At 49.1% G+C, this 17,462-nt stretch overlaps 1 protein-coding gene across 1 annotated transcript; it reads right to left on the bottom strand.

Annotated features, from left to right (window-relative positions):
• Positions 1–3,268: 3,268 nt before the first annotated feature.
• Positions 3,269–16,230, bottom strand: Cgm4 (carcinoembryonic antigen gene family 4). Its single transcript, NM_012525.1, has 5 exons — positions 15,946–16,230; positions 13,987–14,331; positions 10,747–11,106; positions 8,017–8,376; positions 3,269–4,201 (listed from the first exon to the last, which is right to left on the bottom strand). The coding sequence occupies exons 1-5, from the start codon at positions 16,025–16,027 to the stop codon at positions 3,918–3,920; spliced, it is 1,431 nt and encodes a 476-aa protein (NP_036657.1). The 5' UTR covers positions 16,028–16,230; the 3' UTR covers positions 3,269–3,917.
• Between the last annotated feature and the right edge of the window lie 1,232 nt (positions 16,231–17,462).

Genomic DNA, 17,462 nt, shown 5'->3' with positions numbered 1-17,462 from the left:
CCACTGTGTTCCCTGTGTCTCAGAGTCCCAGTGACAGCACACCAAGGGAACAAGTGTTGCAGTGTCAACAAGGTAACCTTAAGTATGAACAAGGCCCTGACACTGGGGCAAGACGACTGTCTGGATCAGCAGTTACTCTTTGCCTGCAGGAGAGGATTCATTAGACTTACTCCCTGAAGATATGGAGTCATCAGTAGAACCTATGTCCTCTGTCCCTCCCTTGGGGACACTGACATTCCTGAGAAGTCTCACAAGTTCATCACAACAGCTGACTGGTGGTCTAAGCATATGTCAGCTGTGCTCTCCGTGCGTCTCAGGAGATGCCCTGTGACCTAGCCTACCTGTGGCTCTTGTGGCAGTCCACTGGACAGTTCCATAAACTGGGAGATTCAGATAGCTAATAAATCATTCTCTTGGCTCTAATGGATCAGATTCCAACACTCCCCCAAGGTAGGACAATTTTCTGGAGCCAGGAATTCCTAGCAGTCTCTTCTATTAAGAGTGCACAGTTCCCTCAGCCAGATTCTTAGTATCAAGAATCTCTCTTGGGCCACGTTTACGGTGAGACCGACACTATCAAGGCTTCTAATTCTTTGGCTGAGTTACTGCCCCCCAAAAATACACCCTGTTCTTAACAGTGTGAATTCATATAAAACACTCAGGTATTTCAGTCTGTCTACTCTGGGTGGTTCCTGCACTAAATTCTAAAACCCCAGTGTGGGCACAACATACTGAAAGGAAGCAGGAATAGTCTATACCAGTGTGAGGAAAGTGAAAACATCCCACCTTGCACCCAGAGTTCATAAAACCTCAGGCAGAGATCACACGAAACCATTGACTATTTACATGGTGACAGTTGGTGTGTTTGTCCAGGTCCAACCTCAGCATTTGTGCAGATCCCAGCACACTTTGATTGGGATGGAGAGAATTGGGTGGGAGTTGGGGTGGGGAGGGGAGCAGGGCAGAGGGAATCAGTTGTAGGGAGAACCCAGGAGAGAGAACAGAAATCAGTGAGAGGGAACACTACACACAGGACATCTCTATGACGTGGTAGACCCCAGGGTGGCTATTTGGGTGACTGTAGCTGAAACTCCTAGCTGTAGAGGATATGGATCCTGAATTTTCCACATTCTGTAGCCAGGCAGAACTCCCATCATAGGGATGAGGACACCAACACACCCACAAAAGCTTTGACCTAAAATGTGTCCTGCCTACAAGAAGTTCAGGGACAAAGATAGAGCAGAGCTGGGGGAAAATGGCCAGCCAATGACTGAACCAAACTGAGACCCACCCATCTCTGACACTATTGGTACTCTGTTACACTTGCAGATAAGAGCTTAGCATAACTGTCATCTGAGAGGCTCCACCCAGCAGCCAGTGGAGAGAGATGCAGAGACCCACAACCAATCATATGTAGCATGAGCGCAGCTTGGTCTTCATGTGGGGCCCCCAGCAACTGCAGCAGGGGCTATCCTTGAATTTGTTGCCTGCCTGAGGATCCCATTCACTGAACTGAGCTGATTTATCTGGCCTCCGTGAGAGAGGATGCACCAAGGCCTGCAGTGACTGATGTCCTGGGTGAGTGAGGGGATTGAGAGGAGATACCCAGGGAGAAAAAGCAGGGGATGAAGAAATGAGCTGCAGGGGTGGGGGAGTCTGAGAGGAGTGGGGCTGATATTGGGATGAAAAGGAAATAAATAAGTTTAAAGGAAAAAAACACAGAGTCAACTCAGGATTCAGTGGAGATGACATTGACAGCTTTCCCTCTAAGAGCAGGATCCACGCAAGGATGTTGCTGTGATATCTTGGTGTCACTCAGTGGTGTCTGCTCAGTATTCCCTTAGGAGTCCTGGACACAATTCAGCAACAAAAAGAAATGGATGGTACCCAACCAATCAGCTGTAGAGTGTATCTGCTGATGTTTGGAGAAAATCCTAAAGAATCTATAGAAGGTTCTGGAAATTAAGAACATAAACGCCCACCTGAGCTGCACTTCTGGAAATTAATATTGACCTCAAATAACCGGATGACGTGTTTGGTCAAATGCATAGACTAGTGTAAATGGGATTGCACACAGCTGGAAGGAGCAGGATGACTTTAGAAGTGCTTTAGACCTCCCCCAGCCAAGCAAGATGCCCAAAGGAAAGGCCAAAGGGAAGAAAGTGGCCCTGGAGCCCACCCCCAATCCTCCACCTCTCCTCACCCCCCTGTTTGTCAAGAAACAGGAGACCAAAAACGTGGTCAATCCTTTGTTTGAGAAAAGGACCAAGAACTTCGGGATTAGGCAGGACATCCAGCCCAAAAGAGATCTCACACGCTTCGTCAACTGGTCCCCGCTACGTCATTCTACAGCGGCAAAGAGCCATCCTCTATAAGCAGCTCACAGTACCTCCTGCCATTAACCAGTTCCCCCAGGCCCTGGACAGGCAAACAGTGACTCGGCTGCTTAAGTTTGCCCACAAGTACAGGTCAGAGACAAAGCAGGAGAAGAAGCAGAGACTGCTGGCCCGCGCTGAGAAGAAAGCTGCTGGCAAAGGGGACGTCTCAACTAAGAGCCCACCTGTCCTCCGAGCAGGGGGTCAATACAGTCACCACCTTGGTGGAGAACAAGAAGGCTCAGCTGGTGGTGACTGCCCATGATGTAGACCCCATTGAGATGGTGGTTTTCCTGCTGCCCTGTGTTGAGAGATGGGGTACCCTACTGCATCATCAAGGGAAAGTCCAGGCTGGGGCTCCTGGTCCACAGAAGACATGCATCACTGTTAACTGTGAAGACACAGGTTAACTCGGAAGACATGGGTGCTCTAGCTAAGCTGGTGGAAGCTATTAGGACATTTATAATGACAGATATGATGAGACCTGCCACCACTGGGGAGCCAACGTTCTGGGTCCTAAGTCTGTAGCTCTAGTTTCCAAGCTGGAAAAGGCAAAGGCTAAAGAACTCACCACTAAATTGGGTTAAATGTACACTAAGTTTTCTACTCATAAATATAATTCCAAAATTAAAAAGAAAGGAAAAGGGGGCTGGGGATTTAGCTCAGTGGTAGAGCGCTTACCTAGGAAGCGCAAGGCCCTGGGTTCGGTCCCCAGCTCCGAAAAAAAGAACCAAAAAAAAAAAAAAAAAGAAAGAAAGGAAAAAATGATTTGGAAACGGGCAGTGGTGATGGTCACATGACAATATAAATCAGCTTCACACAGCTGTGTGCTTCATAACAGCTAAAGGGATAAATCTCATATGCATATAATATATTATATATACTTGGATATATTATATTTTTATATATCATCTATATTATATTTATTTATTTATGCATACAGAAAAGAATTGTGTGCAAGGTCACGTTGTGCCTGCCACCCTTAGGATACAAACATTCCAGTTGGCTTTTACACAAAGGATTTCAATTCTGTGCATCAAAGAAACTGTGGATCAAAACTATCTAGTAGCCAGTTATGTGCACTGAGAAAAATGGTCAGTCCTTTCTGCCATCTTTCGCACTTCCCATGGGTGACTGGGGTCCAGCTTTGGGTTTGGGTGAAACTATTGGAGCATATGAGTGCATATTTGTCGCTGTGCAAACACTGGACCATGTTAACAGGGCACATGGAACATCCAAAGTTTGGAGACTCCTGATACTAGTTGCCATAGATTCTCGGGGTTCGTGATACATTCAATCCACAACCTAATGTCTTAACACAGTTGCAATACTGTTTACTGTATCGATGTCTCTATTTTCCTTTGGGCACCTGTTCCTTTTGGCCTGTTCTTCTGTACCTTGTTGTGTCAGAACTACAGGCAGGAGCCACCATGCTGGAGGTACATGACCAGTTACTGACAATTTTTACTGTGGAAATTGCATCCATTTTGTACCCCATTGACAAAGGAATGCCTCCCTTCTGCTGTAGCATGAGAGGAGGGGTCACTCATTCCTCACAACCAGACTGACTGGGAGACTGGTCTTTGAGCTGACTGGGTTGAAGACCTCACATCGATACTCTCCAGCATCCTCCTTCCTGACAGGATTTATGTGGAGTTGGCACTTAGATGGGGACAGTGTGATCCTCTCTGTGGGCTGCAGATAATGATTCTTGAAGAGCCAACGGATGGAGATCCCAGTGTTGTCCGAGAAGCAAGTGAAGACCACTGCGCTCTGTACTGTCACTGTGCTCTCCGTGACTCTCAGGAAAGGCTGTGTCACAGGCTCTGCAAAGAAACAGAGGGGACCAAATGACAGTTGTCCTTCAGACACCTCAACCAGCCCCTCTATAGCTCACACCTAATAAAGCTTCCAGGGAGGAGAAATTGGAGCTGTGACTACAGTCATATCTTGTGCTTTGTATCTGTGACCCAAGGGCTGTGTGACCCTGATTCAGCCACTGAGTTTGATGGGCCTCAGATTCCCTCTACTAGGACACGCTGTGCACAATGGTTGCAGTGCTTATAGTTAAGGTCAGGTATGAGCAATGTTCTGACCGGTGGATGGGGCAGCTGCTCACATCAGCAGCACCTGTTCCACTTACCCAAGGCTGGACTCCTGAGGATAAGGAGGTTCTAGAGAACTGTGACCTCTGTCCCTCCTCTTGGGGACCTGGCTTTCCTGTGAGCCTCCTAAGCCCATAAGAAAGTTGGCTTCTGTCCTGGCACCTGTCCATTGAGGTTCAGGAAAAGGAAGTGCACAGGTGACCTACATGACTGCAGCTGTCATGGTGGTGCACAGCTGATCCCATGCCCTATGTGACTTGGTCAGTCAGCAGAGCCTTGTTCTCTGTCAGCTCTAACAGGAAGTCCAATGCTAGCCCTGAGGAGAAGCTGTCTGGGAGCAACTACAGTTGAGTCTGGATCCTTGGCTTCCTGGTGCTCCTTTTACTGATTCAAAAGTGAGCTAGACCATGGGGGGAGGGTGAACACAGGCTAAAAGGGAAGATAAAAGGGAAAAAGACAAATTCATCAATAATGACATCTTTGTCTTTGGTGAAAAGATGGGGTCCTGTGACCACAGAAGCTTAGATCCATCACTCAGGCGAGGTGGGAGGCAGTGTCTGCACCTCCAGGCAGGAGTGAGCAAACAACCTCCAGGCCCTCAGTGCACCTGACTGTGTGTCACTTCCTCTGTGTGGAACTCTGTCCTGATGTGAGCCAACCTCACTGTCCTCACGTGCCTGCTTACACTCAGAAGATGTGGAAGTCGTGTGCCTTCCCTCACTTCTTCCTCTACAAACCCCAGTGTCCACCTTTTGACCTCTCCGATCTCTTCCCTCTCCGGATCACTCAATGCTGACTTCGCTTCGAGATGGACTACCTGGTCTGACTTCCTGTCCACTAAAGCTAGGACCTTGTGTTTATAAAGTAGTTTAATCTTTCTGGAAATTCCAGTAAGTGGTCAGGCTCAGCATGTGGGTGGATGAAAGAACGACTCAGGGCCTTGCAAGGCCAGCTGTTAATGAAATTCTCGTATTTAAAGCTACAGACAGCGGTTAAACCTCCAGCTCACATTAACCTGTGCACGTGTGTGAGTGTGTGTGAGTGTGTGTGAGTGTGTGAGTATGTGTGTGTGAGTGTGTGTGTGTGAGTATGTGTGTGTGTGAGAGAGAGAGAGAGGCGGGGATATGAGTATGTGTGTGTGAGTGTGTGTGAGTATGTGTGTGTGTGTGTGACGGGGGATATGAGTATGTGTGTGTGAGTGAGTGTGTGTGTGTGTGTGTGACAGGGGGGATATGAGTATGTGTGTGTGTGAGTGTGTGTGTGAGTGTGTGAGTGTGTGAGTGTGTGTGAGAGAGGGGGGATATGAGTGTGTGTGTGAGTGTGTGTGAGTGTATGTGTGTGATGGGGGATATGAGTATGTGTGTGTGAGTGTGTGTGAGTGTGTGTGTGTGTTTGTGTATGACAGGGATATGAGTATGTGTGTGTGAGTGTGTGTGAGTGTGTGTGAGTGTGTGTGTGTGTGACGGGGGATATTAGTATGTGTGTGTGAGTGTGTGTGAGTGTGTGTGTGTGTGTGACGGGGGATATGAGTATGTGTGTGTGAGTGTGAGTGTGTGTGTCAGTGCTGGTATAGGTGTACACCATCCTGTGTATATGGGTGAGTGCAGGACATAGCACCTAGATGGCGGTCAGAGGTTAACTTGAGGGAGCCTTTCCTCTCCTTCCACGGTAGCTCCCCTGCTCCCACACAGTCAGGCACTGTTCTCCACACCTGTAACAGGAAACACTACCAGGAGCTGCACCCAATACAGGCCAAGTACACAGTGGGCACCGTGGCCGCTGCTGCCTGTTCTGCCCTCCTTCTGAGGAAACAATTTGCTACAACATTGCTCCCCAAACTCTGCTGTCTTCCTTCCTCTGAGCACAGACTTTTAGTAGGCAGGAGCCCTTCCCAGGATAATGCTAACTGCTGTCAGGGATGGTGTCCAGGGTCCTGGTCTGTCCCTTCCACCCTGAGTCCTACATGGTGCCCCAAGTGGCTTCACTGTCTGTATTGTTCATATAGATATAGTCCTCGAGACCACACAGTGAGTGACAAGGCTCATAATCATCTCTGTACCCCGAGGCAGCAACAGCTCACTGCAGACCTGCCCTCTGCTGTGTTCTCCCAAATTGTCCTTCATGACACTGAATCCCACCTGAGCACCTAGGCTGTCCTGTGTTCTTAATACACTAGCGAGGTGGAATCAACTCTGCAGGAAGGTGCCAGAGATGCCTGTGAGGGCTGGGCAGGGACCTGATGGCCGATGCTAGGAAAGGGACAGACCTATGCTCACTGGAGTCACCAGTCAGAATGCGTCATCATGAGACCCAGGAGCAGTCATGTATAGAGTTTCATGTGGCTGTGACACAGGAGGTCACCTGAGTCCTAGAGAGAGGATGGTGGCTCCGTATCCCTAGGAGAGCTGCAGAGGGACTCTCAGCATCCTGTGCTGGCTGAGCCTCAGCTATGGTCTGCCCATGTCCTTCCTGGGAGGCAGCTGTCCTCTGTCTAGGTGATTCCCCATGGGATATGCCAGGGAGAGCCAGGAACCTGGTAACACAGGATCCTCTGACAGAGTGATGTGCTTAGTAGGTCTGAAAGACTGCCCAAGAGAACTCCAGGTCTGTAGGGACCGGGATGGAGCCAAGTTACAAGTTAAGCTTATGGCTCCTGGAATTACTTTTCTGAGTTTTCTGCCATTCTGAGCATAGCAAGAGCCTCGGTTGACTGAGCAGAGTGTGAAGTCTTAGGCTGAGTTATTTTCGATATTATCTCGGGTCACCTAGTGACCACGAAGTGAATTACACCTCATGCCTGGATCTGCCCAATTGAGCTATTCTGTAATTGTTTCCCTGCAGGAGACAATTCCAGGAGCTGGACCTCAGAGGACAACCAATTGCAGAGGAGGACCTGTGCCTTGGGGACCCTACCCTTCCGCTGAAGTCTCATAAGCCCATCAGGACAGTAATTAATGGCCTGGACACCTGTCCAGCTATGCTCTCCCTGCTGAGTCTCTGAGGTAGGTGTCCAGGGGAACTAGCTTAATCCTGACACTCATGGCAGTTCACTGGCTGGTTCCACATGCCAAGAGAGCTTTGCCTCATGTCAGCTCCAACAGGATTCCAAAAACATGCAGTGACAAAAACAATTCCCCATGTTCCCTGGAGTCTAAACAGGGGTGGAGATTAACAGCCAGGGCTTCCTGGTGCTCTCTGTGAGGACCTGGAGTTACTTCTTCAGGCAGGGCCTAACTGACCCCTACAGAGTCTTCCTCGGGGCCATGTGCATGATGAGAGACCCAAGGGTCAGGGCTGAGTGTGACATCCTGGCCTGAATTTACCCAGCACAGGCCTTCCTCTTGCAGGTAAAGACAAGTGAGGAGTTCTGCTCTAATGCTGTTGGTGTATCCCATGTGTGCCCTGCAGTAAGTGCCCAAACACCAATGAGAGGACACCATGCACTGGGGGAGAGCAGGCACAGCCCAGTCCTCACAGTCAGCTATGAAGTAGGATAAACCACACCCAGCATCTGGAAGCCATTGAGATTCACTTACTGTGCACGGTGATTTGGACAGGTGCTGTTTCAATGTTGAAACTACTGTCTATCATTTGTAGAGTGTACAAGCCCGTGTCTTTCTCAGTGACGTCCTGGAGCAGCAGGGATCCGTTGGTGTACACTCTCTCTGTTCTGCTTTCTGCAGGCCCCTTGGTGATGGAATTCCTGGCTCTGCTATATTCTGCAATTTTAAAGACCTGGAAGGTAGATACCCCTCTGTACCAGCAAAAAACTTGAAAGTCTTCTGGCAGATTAAGAACACGGAGAAGGACGCTTTCCCCTTCAGCCGCATGCCGTGGCACTGGATCTATCGTGAGTTGGGCAGAGGTGAGAGGGTCACAGCATGAGGAAAGGGAGGCTGGAAGGGAAAGGAAAAAGTCATCACATGGGATCATTGTGATTGACGGAAAGATGGCGACCTCCATCCTGAGGAGATGGATTCTTCCCTCCACCCAGAGATGCAGGTGTGGGTGTGTCTATCCCACCTGACGGACATCGGGAACATGGCCTCCATTCCCTCAGTGCCCAGAAACCTGTCATTTCCTCTGCATGGAGCTCTGTCCTTGGTGTCTCCGTGGCTGTCCCTCACTGCCCTCATTCAGACATTGCACATACTCATGCACACTGTGCTTTGGGATGATGCCTCCCCTGACCTTGGTCTCTACACACCCTGGATACACACTCTCTGACTTTCTCATCTCCTTTGTACCTGCGGTCATCCTCAGATCTCACATTCCACATGTTCTCACTGCTCAGCCTATAGCACCCAGGACTAAGGCCGGATGATGGGTGGGAACAGTCTGGTCTTCTTGGCAGATATAGGTATTGGGGAGGGCTCAGGAATCGTGCTGGCTGGCTTTATGTCAACTTAACACAAGCTAGAATTTTTGAAACAAGGGGCCTCAATTTAAAATGCCACCACAATGCAAATCAAAACAACCCTGAGATTTCACCTCACACCAGTGCGATTGGCTAAGATCAAAAACTCAGGTGACAGCAGATGCTGGCGAGGTTGTGGAGAAAGAGGAACACTCCTCCATTGTTGGTGGGATTGCAGACTGGTAAAACCATTCTGGAAATCAGTCTGGAGGTTCCTCAGAAAATTGGACATTGAACTGCCTGAGGATCCAGCTATACCTCTCTTAGGCATATACCCAAAAGATGCCTCAACATATAAAAGAGACACGTGCTCCACTATGTTCATCGCAGCCTTATTTATAATAGCCAGAAAATGGAAAGAACCCAGATGCCCTTCAACAGAGGAATGGATACAGAAAATGTGGTACATCTACACAATGGAATACTACTCAGCTATCAAAAACAACGAGTTTATGAAACTCGTAGGCAAATGGTTGGAACTGGAAAATATCATCCTGAGTGAACTAACCCAATCACAGAAAGACATACATGGTATGCACTCATTGATAAGTGGCTATTAGCCCAAATGCTTGAATTACCCTAGATCCCTAGAACAAACGAAACTCAAGACGGATGATCAAAATGTGAATGCTTCACTCCTTCTTTAAATGAGGAAAAAGAATACCCTTGGCAGGGAAGGGAGACGCAAAGATTAAAACAGAGACTGAAGGAACACCCATTCAGAGCCTGCCCCACATTTGGCCCATACATATACAGCCACCCAATTGGACTAGATGGATGAAGCAAAGAAGTGCAGACCGACAGGAGCCGGATGTAGATCGCTCCTGAGAGACACAGCCAGAATACAGCAAATACAGAGGCGAATGCCAGCAGCAAACCACTGAACTGAGAATAGGTCCCCTATTGAAGGAATCAGAGAAAGAACTGGAAGAGCTTGAAGGGGCTCGAGACCCCAAAAGTACAACAATGCCAAGCAACCAGAGCTTCCAGGGAATAAGCCACTACCTAAAGACTATACGTGGACTGACCCTGGACTCTGACCCCATAGGTAGCAATGAATATCCTAGTAAGAGCACCAGTGGAAGGGGAAGCCCTGGGTCCTGCTAAGACTGAACCCCCAGTGAACTAGTCTATGGGGGGAGGGCGGCAATGGTGGGAGGGTTGGGAGGGGAACACCCATAAGGAAGGGGAGGGGGGAGGGGGATGTTTGCCCGGAAACCGGGAAAGGGAATAACACTCGAAATGTATATAAGAAATACTCAAGTTAATAAAAAAAAAAAAAAAAAAAAACCTGAAAAAAAAAAAGAAAAAAAAAAAATAAAATGCCACCACCAAAATAACCTGTGGGCTAACCTGTAGTACATTTTTAATTGGTGATTGATGTGGGAGAGCCCAGCCCACTAGGAGCATTTTCACCCCTGGGCTCAGTGTCCTGGGTACTATAAGATCAGGATGGGCAGGCTGTGAGGAGAGAGGCAGTAAGCAGCACTCCTGACAAAATGCTCCTAGAGACATTTGCAGTCAAGTCTGGGACAAATGACTGAGATCAGAGCTTCCTGGTGCTCACCATGCTGTGAGGATCCATGGTTTCCTCACGTGCATGGCAAGAGTCCCCAGATGACTGGGCAGAGTCTAGCACCTAGGGTTGAGTTACTGTCCTTGATACAGGGGAGAGTCAGATGATAAGTCTGACCCATGGGCATTTCTTTCCATCACATGTGTCCTGCACATAGTGGTTAACCACAACATGGGGATAAAAAGGCAGAGAGGAGGTAGCCACATGCCAGGGGTGACAGTCCTGTGTGTCAAAGACCCACCCAGCACTGAACGATCACGGAAAATCACTTACTGTCCACCTGAAGTTGCACGTGTGCCAATTCCATTTTCTGATGTCTTTTCAGAGTGCGTAGGGTGTAGAACCCAGTGTCATTCCGGGTGACATTCTGGAGCAGGAGGGATCCATTGCTGTACACCGTCTCTCTACCACTGTGGGCAGGGCCTGGCACACTTGAATTCTTTGCTGTTCTGTATCGGGCTATCTCATGGTTGCTAGACATAGACGCCCCTTTGTACCAGAAAAACCCTCGAAGCTCGTCCTGGAGATTGTGAACGAGGAGAAGAACGCTTCCCCCTTCAGCAACACTGGGCGGCACTGATTCAATAGTGAGCTTGGCAGGGTTAAAAGGACGCCCACAGATGAAAAGAGAGGCTAGAAGGGAAGAGAGATCCGTCAACATCAGGACTTTAGTATTTGGCTAAGATGGTGCCCTGAGTCCTGAGCAGCTGTGTCCAGTGCTCAGCTGAGGTGTGGGAGTCTCCCTGCCCTAGCTAGTGGAGGTCAGTGCATTACCTCCATACACTCCGTGCCCCTCACTTGTCATTTCCTCTCTATGCTGCTCTCTCCTCAGGTGTCAACATGGCCCTGCCTCACCGTCCTCAGATCCCTGCTCACCCTCAGTGTCAGTCGATGGGTGTTGGGGTGAAGCCTCCCGACCGTCACACTCTGACTCTTTTGTTTCTTGTCCTTTAGTGACTGATTCGCCTTCTAGCTTTCTTCACTGGTCTGTCTTCCAGTCTAGGGCTAGGGAATAATGAGAACTGGGATTTGTCTTATATTATCTTTTAAAAAAAAAAGACTGCAAAAGAAAACTCAAATATCTTGGAGAGTAAATGAATGAGTGAATGAATGAATGAATACATGGCCATGGATTTATTTAACAAATTAGTATGTTTGGGAATACAGTGTTGACTGCTTCCATTTGCTATAATTTTTATGCATTTGCTTATTATATTGGTGTATGAGTTCATGTGCAAGGGCATGCCTCAGTGTGTCTGTGTTGGGTGCAAAACGCCGTCCCTAGGTGGAGGTCAGGGGACAACTTGTGTTCACTGGTTCTCAGGTTGTCAGACATGAAGCAAACACCCAGATCCACTGAGCCATGTCACTGATCAACACCAGCTTGGTTTCTTATTTGGGGCATCACAGCTGAGAACCTCAGTCTTCAGAACACTGGGCTCATGATGGTGAACTGTGGGTGACAATAATCTCCTCCTCCCCCCTGCTTCTTCTTATTTACCAAGAGCCTCATGATGATGATGATGATGGTGGTGGTGGTGGTGGTGGTGGTGGTGGTGATGGCGGTGGTGATGATGATGATGATGAGCCCCTATACTTCAGTGTTTTCAGCCCTACAAACCTGAAACTCTTCTCCAGTCCCTGTCCCCTTGAGGAGACTTTAGACAGTAGGTGAGTCCTCTCCTCTCACACACTGTAAAATGTGGTCTCCTCATCTGTGAGCAGGAGCACCAACAGGTGGGGCATTGTTTGCAGATGGTACAGAGGGCACCGCCCTGGTCTCTGTGGCCAGATCTGTCCTCAGTCTGTAGCACATCTGCTCCAATACAGCTCCCAAGTTCTCTGATCCTCTGAGCTCAGCCTCCGCCAGACAGGATCATATCCCAGAGTCCCGTGGGCTGTGGGTAACTCTGTTCTCTGCCCTGTGCACACTCAGTCCTACACACCTAACCTCTCCTCTGGGCTCTTTCTGTCTCAGCTCCACAGAGCTCACAGTGACAAACAAACCTCTGAGCATCTCTGTGCCCTAAGAAGACAGCAGCTCACCCGGGGGCATCCCTCTGTTCTGGCCTCTTCCTGGCTCAGTCAGCACCAGTGAGTGAGCCTCTGCACTCCCTGGGTGACCCAGGAACCAGCTGGGCACCCAGTCTGCCCTGTGTTCTCAGTGCCCTGCAAAGATGGAGTTTGCTCTCAGGAGGAAGGAGACAGAGATGTGTGTGAGGATCCCAAGGGGCCAGCTGTGTGACCAGTGGGGGAGGGGACAGATGCGTTCTCACTGCAGCCACCAGTCAGGATTCTCAGGGAGAAAAGGGGCCCAGGAGCAGCTGTGTCAGGAGCCTCACTTCCTGAGTGTGTGGGAGGTGACCTGAGTCCTGGAAGGACTGCTCTGGGCTCCATCGTCCCATGCAGGGATTCAAGATGGTGGGCACACTTCCTCTGGGTCCTGAGCTGTGAGGTGGCTCTGCCCATGTGCTGCCTGGCCTTTCAGAGATGCCTTGAACCTCTGTCTGGGTGATTCCCTTAGGATACTCTATCTTTTCCAGAGAAAATACACGAAGCAGCCACTACACATAATTCCCTAGCAAGGCAGCAGAAAAGGAGGCAGCTGGTAGGTCTGAGAAGGCTGTGTGACCCCCATGTCTGTAGGAACAGGGGAGCTAGCCAGAGGAGGAGGTAAGTTCCTGGTTTAGACAAATACTCTTCTGGGTGTTAATTGTGTTTCCCTGAGGCGGCCCCTGCTGATCGCTGGGAGAACTGCAGCTCACATCTGGGGAGCTATCCACATCAGCAGAGCCTGGTGTCATTTGCCTGCAGGACAGACTTCTATGAGCTGGACCCCAAAGGACAAGCAACTGTCAGGGGGATCTGTGTCCTTTGTCCCTCTTCCTGGCAACCATGACCTTCCTGGAAGTCTCATAAGGCCATCATAACAGTTAACTTAGTGGCCGGGACATCTGTCTTTCTATTCTCTCCCTGATGAGTCACTGGAGAGATCCAGGAGACCTCGCCTAACTGTGGCTCTCATGGCCGTGCACCAGGTGATTGTATGTGGCACAAGGATTTGCTCCTCAAAAGCACTGTTCCCTGCCAACAGATGTCAGAATCCAGCCTTTGTAAAATGCTTCTCGGGGCCATCAGGAGATGAGTCAGGACAGAGGTCTGGAGCCAGGGCTTTCTGGTTCTCACTTCCATGAGGATCCTATGGCTATCTCATTCAAACCCAATCTCCTTCCCTCAAGGTCTTTCCCAAGGACACATTACTGCTAAGAACCCCAGAAGTCTAGACAAGGGCTGATGTCCTTCACTGAGTTAACCACACATCCAGCTGACTGCAAGGTAAAGTCAAAAGAAGGATTCTATTCAATTGGCATTACTCTCCTTATGTTTCCTGAGTTAAATGTTCACACCTCAATAAGGAGACACAATGCAAAGGGTAGGTAGGCCTGCCTCTTCTGTGTGTGTCTACTGGAATGAACCCCACACAACACCCAGAGTTCACAAAGTATCACTTACTGTACACATAGAGGTACAAGGATGTTGTTGATACAGTTTCTCCACGTGTGTTGACTGTTCGTAGAGTGTAGAATCCTGTGTCCTTCTGGGTGACATTGCGGATACACAGGGAACCATTGCTGTACACTGTCTCTCTACCGCTGTACATTGGCCCCGTCACACTTACTTCAGTGTTCAGTATGTATACTCCAATTTTCCTCAGCCCTCTATACCAGGCAAAGGCTATGAGATTCTCTGGCAGATTGTGGACAAGAAGAAGGACGTTTTCCCCTTCAACCACATTGAATGGCACCGATTCAATGTTGACCTGGGCAGTAGTCAGGAGCCAACAGGTTAGAAGGGAGGCTAAAAGGGAAGACAGAGCAACCATCGATATTGAGCAGGTGAAATCTGTTGGTTTTTTAAAAAATCACACTTCTGCCTTCCCAGGAGCTCTGCCCACACTCCTGGCTAAGGCCCAAGATCAGCTGTCACTGGTCTCACTCTCAACAGATCTGCCCACAACCAGCTGGGTCCCTGACCCAGACCCTCTCATCCAGCTTCCCCAAGCCGCCAACATCCACCCCAGCTACTCTCTTCTGCCCACCTTTACTGCACAGATGGAAAAACACTAGATAGTTTTAATATTTTAAAACTAGCCAAATAGCACAATTGTTGGGTTCTTATCAGCTAACCGATTTTAGAATTTTTTTCTTTTCTTTTTTTTTTTTTTTTCTTTTTCCGGAGCTGGGGACCGAACCCAGGGCCTTGCGCTTGCTAGGCAAGCGCTCTACCACTGAGCTAAATCCCCAACCCCACTAACCGATTTTAGAAATTAGCTTCCACCTTCTTTATTGACATAATTAAGAAATCAACATGTCCCTCTACAGAGATCAGCACTCACCTTAGGGGTGTGGGTAGGGGCGTGTCTACCCTCCTTGATGGAGGTGACCAACATGACCTCCAGTCCCTCACAGGCTCTCAGTGTGTCATCAACTCCGCAATTCTCTGCTCAGTTGTCTGCCTAGCTCACACCTCAGCACTCCCATATTTGGTGTGAGGATGCCTGACTGACCTCCTCCTCTAGAGAAACCTCACTTTCCGAATGTTTGTTCTCTGTCCCCTTTGCTGTACCAGTCAACCCATGATATCATCTTCCAGATACACTGACTTCTGACCCACTAGAATCAGGGCTTTGGGAGAGCAGAGTAATCTGACATTAGGAAGACTCGGTTCCTGGAAAAGTCTTAGACATCAATAGAGGAAGGAAGGGAGGAAGGAGGGAAGGGAGAAAGGGAGAAAAGAAAGAAGGAAGGAAGGAGAGGTGGGTGGGTGGGTGGGTGGATGGATAGATGGATCGATGTGTCCATAGATTAATCTACATCTTTCCTATGTCTGTAGCTAGCAACAATAATTATACTCAAGAGTGATGTAATTTTTTTACATTTACTTCTGTATTGTATGTGTGGGTTCATGAAGGCACATGTCTTAGCAAGATCTTCTGTGGATATGTGCCACAGCACATGTCTGAAGGCAAATGTCTCAGTGTTTTCATGTACTGTTAAAGCTACCGCATAGCTGTGGAGGGCAGAGAAGACCTGTAGGAGTCCCATCTCCCTGACTACCACGCTGGAGCTGAGGACTGAATGGAGATTGTCATCTCTGCACACTGAACCATCTTATTATCTGTTTGACATCTATTTGGAGAGTCACCAGTGATGGTTGGACATATCGGGACTCACAACAGAGCAGACAGTGTGGCTGACTTTCAGTAGAGAACATTGAGGGTTTTCTCCATTCTCAGCTAGCTCCTGTCCTTTGAGGGCTTCAGCCTGCTACACCTAAGCCCTCACTGCACCTTCTGCCCTATGACTTTAAACAAAATTCCGAGTCTCCTCTAGGGCTCCTGTCTTCTCAAGAAACTTCAGCCTTTCTCTGAGTTCTCCTCCCCACACACAATCATGGAGTAGGCATTCTTACCTGTGAGGAGGAACCCTTGGCAGGGGGTACACCCCTTGAAGGGAAACACAGAGGATGCCTCCATCTGTCTTCTCACTGTCATGTTCTTGCTCTGAGGAGAAGACCTTCAACTCCAACAAGGCAGCTGGCCTCTGCTGTCCTTCCTCCTTCTGAACTGAGTTTCCTCTCAGGCAGGAGCACTTCCCAGAATCCAGTGAGCTGTGGGTAGTGGGGTCGGGTCCAAGGCACTGCTCAGTCCTTTCTACCCTCAGTGCTGCCCTGCATCCCTCCAACTTTTCTCTCTTTATGCTTCTCCTCCAAGACTGTCATTGAGCAACAGGGTTGATAAACATCCCCATGCCCTCAGAGAACAATGGCTCATCCCAGAGCTGACATCTGCTGAGTCCTGGTCTTGAGTTTGTCTGTGTCAAAGAGGGAGCCTCCATCTTGCCTATGTGTCCCTGTGACAGAGAGACTCAGCTGAGCACCCAGTCTGCCCTGTGTCCTCAGTGCTCATGGAAGGTGAGATTTCCCAGCAGGAAGATGACAGAGATGCCTATGAGGGCTGGAAAGGGACCAACTGAGTGATGAATAACCGTTTATCACTACAGTCACCAAGTTCCTGATCCAGGAGAGAGACCCAGAAAAAGTTGTGTGACCAGTTTCATATCCTGGATGTTGGGAAGAGGTGACATGTGTATCCTGGGAAGGACTGTGGGTGCCTCTTCCTACTGGGAGTTTCAAAGCAACATTCCAGCAATATGGGTTGACTGAACTGTGTGTTGGGTGAGCCTAGGTTCTCTCTGGTCACCTATGCCCTTTGTCTGGGTGATTCCCCATCAGAAATCCTGCCTTCCCTTATGGGAGATGCCAGAAGTGAGCAGACTTTCAGGTTCCTCAGTCACAGAGGTATTCTCAGACACAAGTAATAACAGGGTAGTGACAGTGAGCTCCAGGTCCACACAGACAGAAATGAAAACATCTCTACAAACCAAGATCAAGCATGGCTTAGGCAAACAATTTTCTAAGTGTTGAGTGAGCATCCTGGTATCTCCCCCTGGAGTTCTCTGGGAGAACTGCAATCTCATGTCTAGGGCTACAACAGGGGTGATCAACAAGTCAACTATGATCTGCCCTGATCCCTTCAGCACAGGTGGATGCAGGGCCTGTCATCCTGTCCACTGTGCTCTGCAGAACTCCTGTTTCCATCTCATGTAGGGTGGGTCTAGGCAGGTGTCTTAGTCAGGGTTTCTATTCCTGCACAAGCATCATGACCAAGAAGCAAGTTGGGGAGGAAAGGGTTTATTAAGCTCACACTTCCACACTGCTGTTCATCACCAAAGGAAGTCAGGACTGGAACTCCAGCAGGGCAGGAAGCAAGAGCTGATGCAGAGGCCATGGAGGATGTTACTTACTGGCTTGCTTCCCCTGGCTTGCTCAGCTTGCTCTGTTATAGAACCCAGGACCACCAGCCCAGGGATGCCACCACCCACAATGGGTTGGGTCCTCCCCCCTTGGTCACTAATTGAGAAGCTGCC

This window comes from Rattus norvegicus, chromosome 1, assembly GCF_036323735.1.
Source record: "Rattus norvegicus strain BN/NHsdMcwi chromosome 1, GRCr8, whole genome shotgun sequence".
In the NCBI taxonomy this organism is placed as follows: domain Eukaryota; kingdom Metazoa; phylum Chordata; class Mammalia; order Rodentia; family Muridae; genus Rattus; species Rattus norvegicus.
Note: the sequence above shows the minus strand (reverse complement) of the source record. Positions and strands in the feature narration are given on the sequence as shown.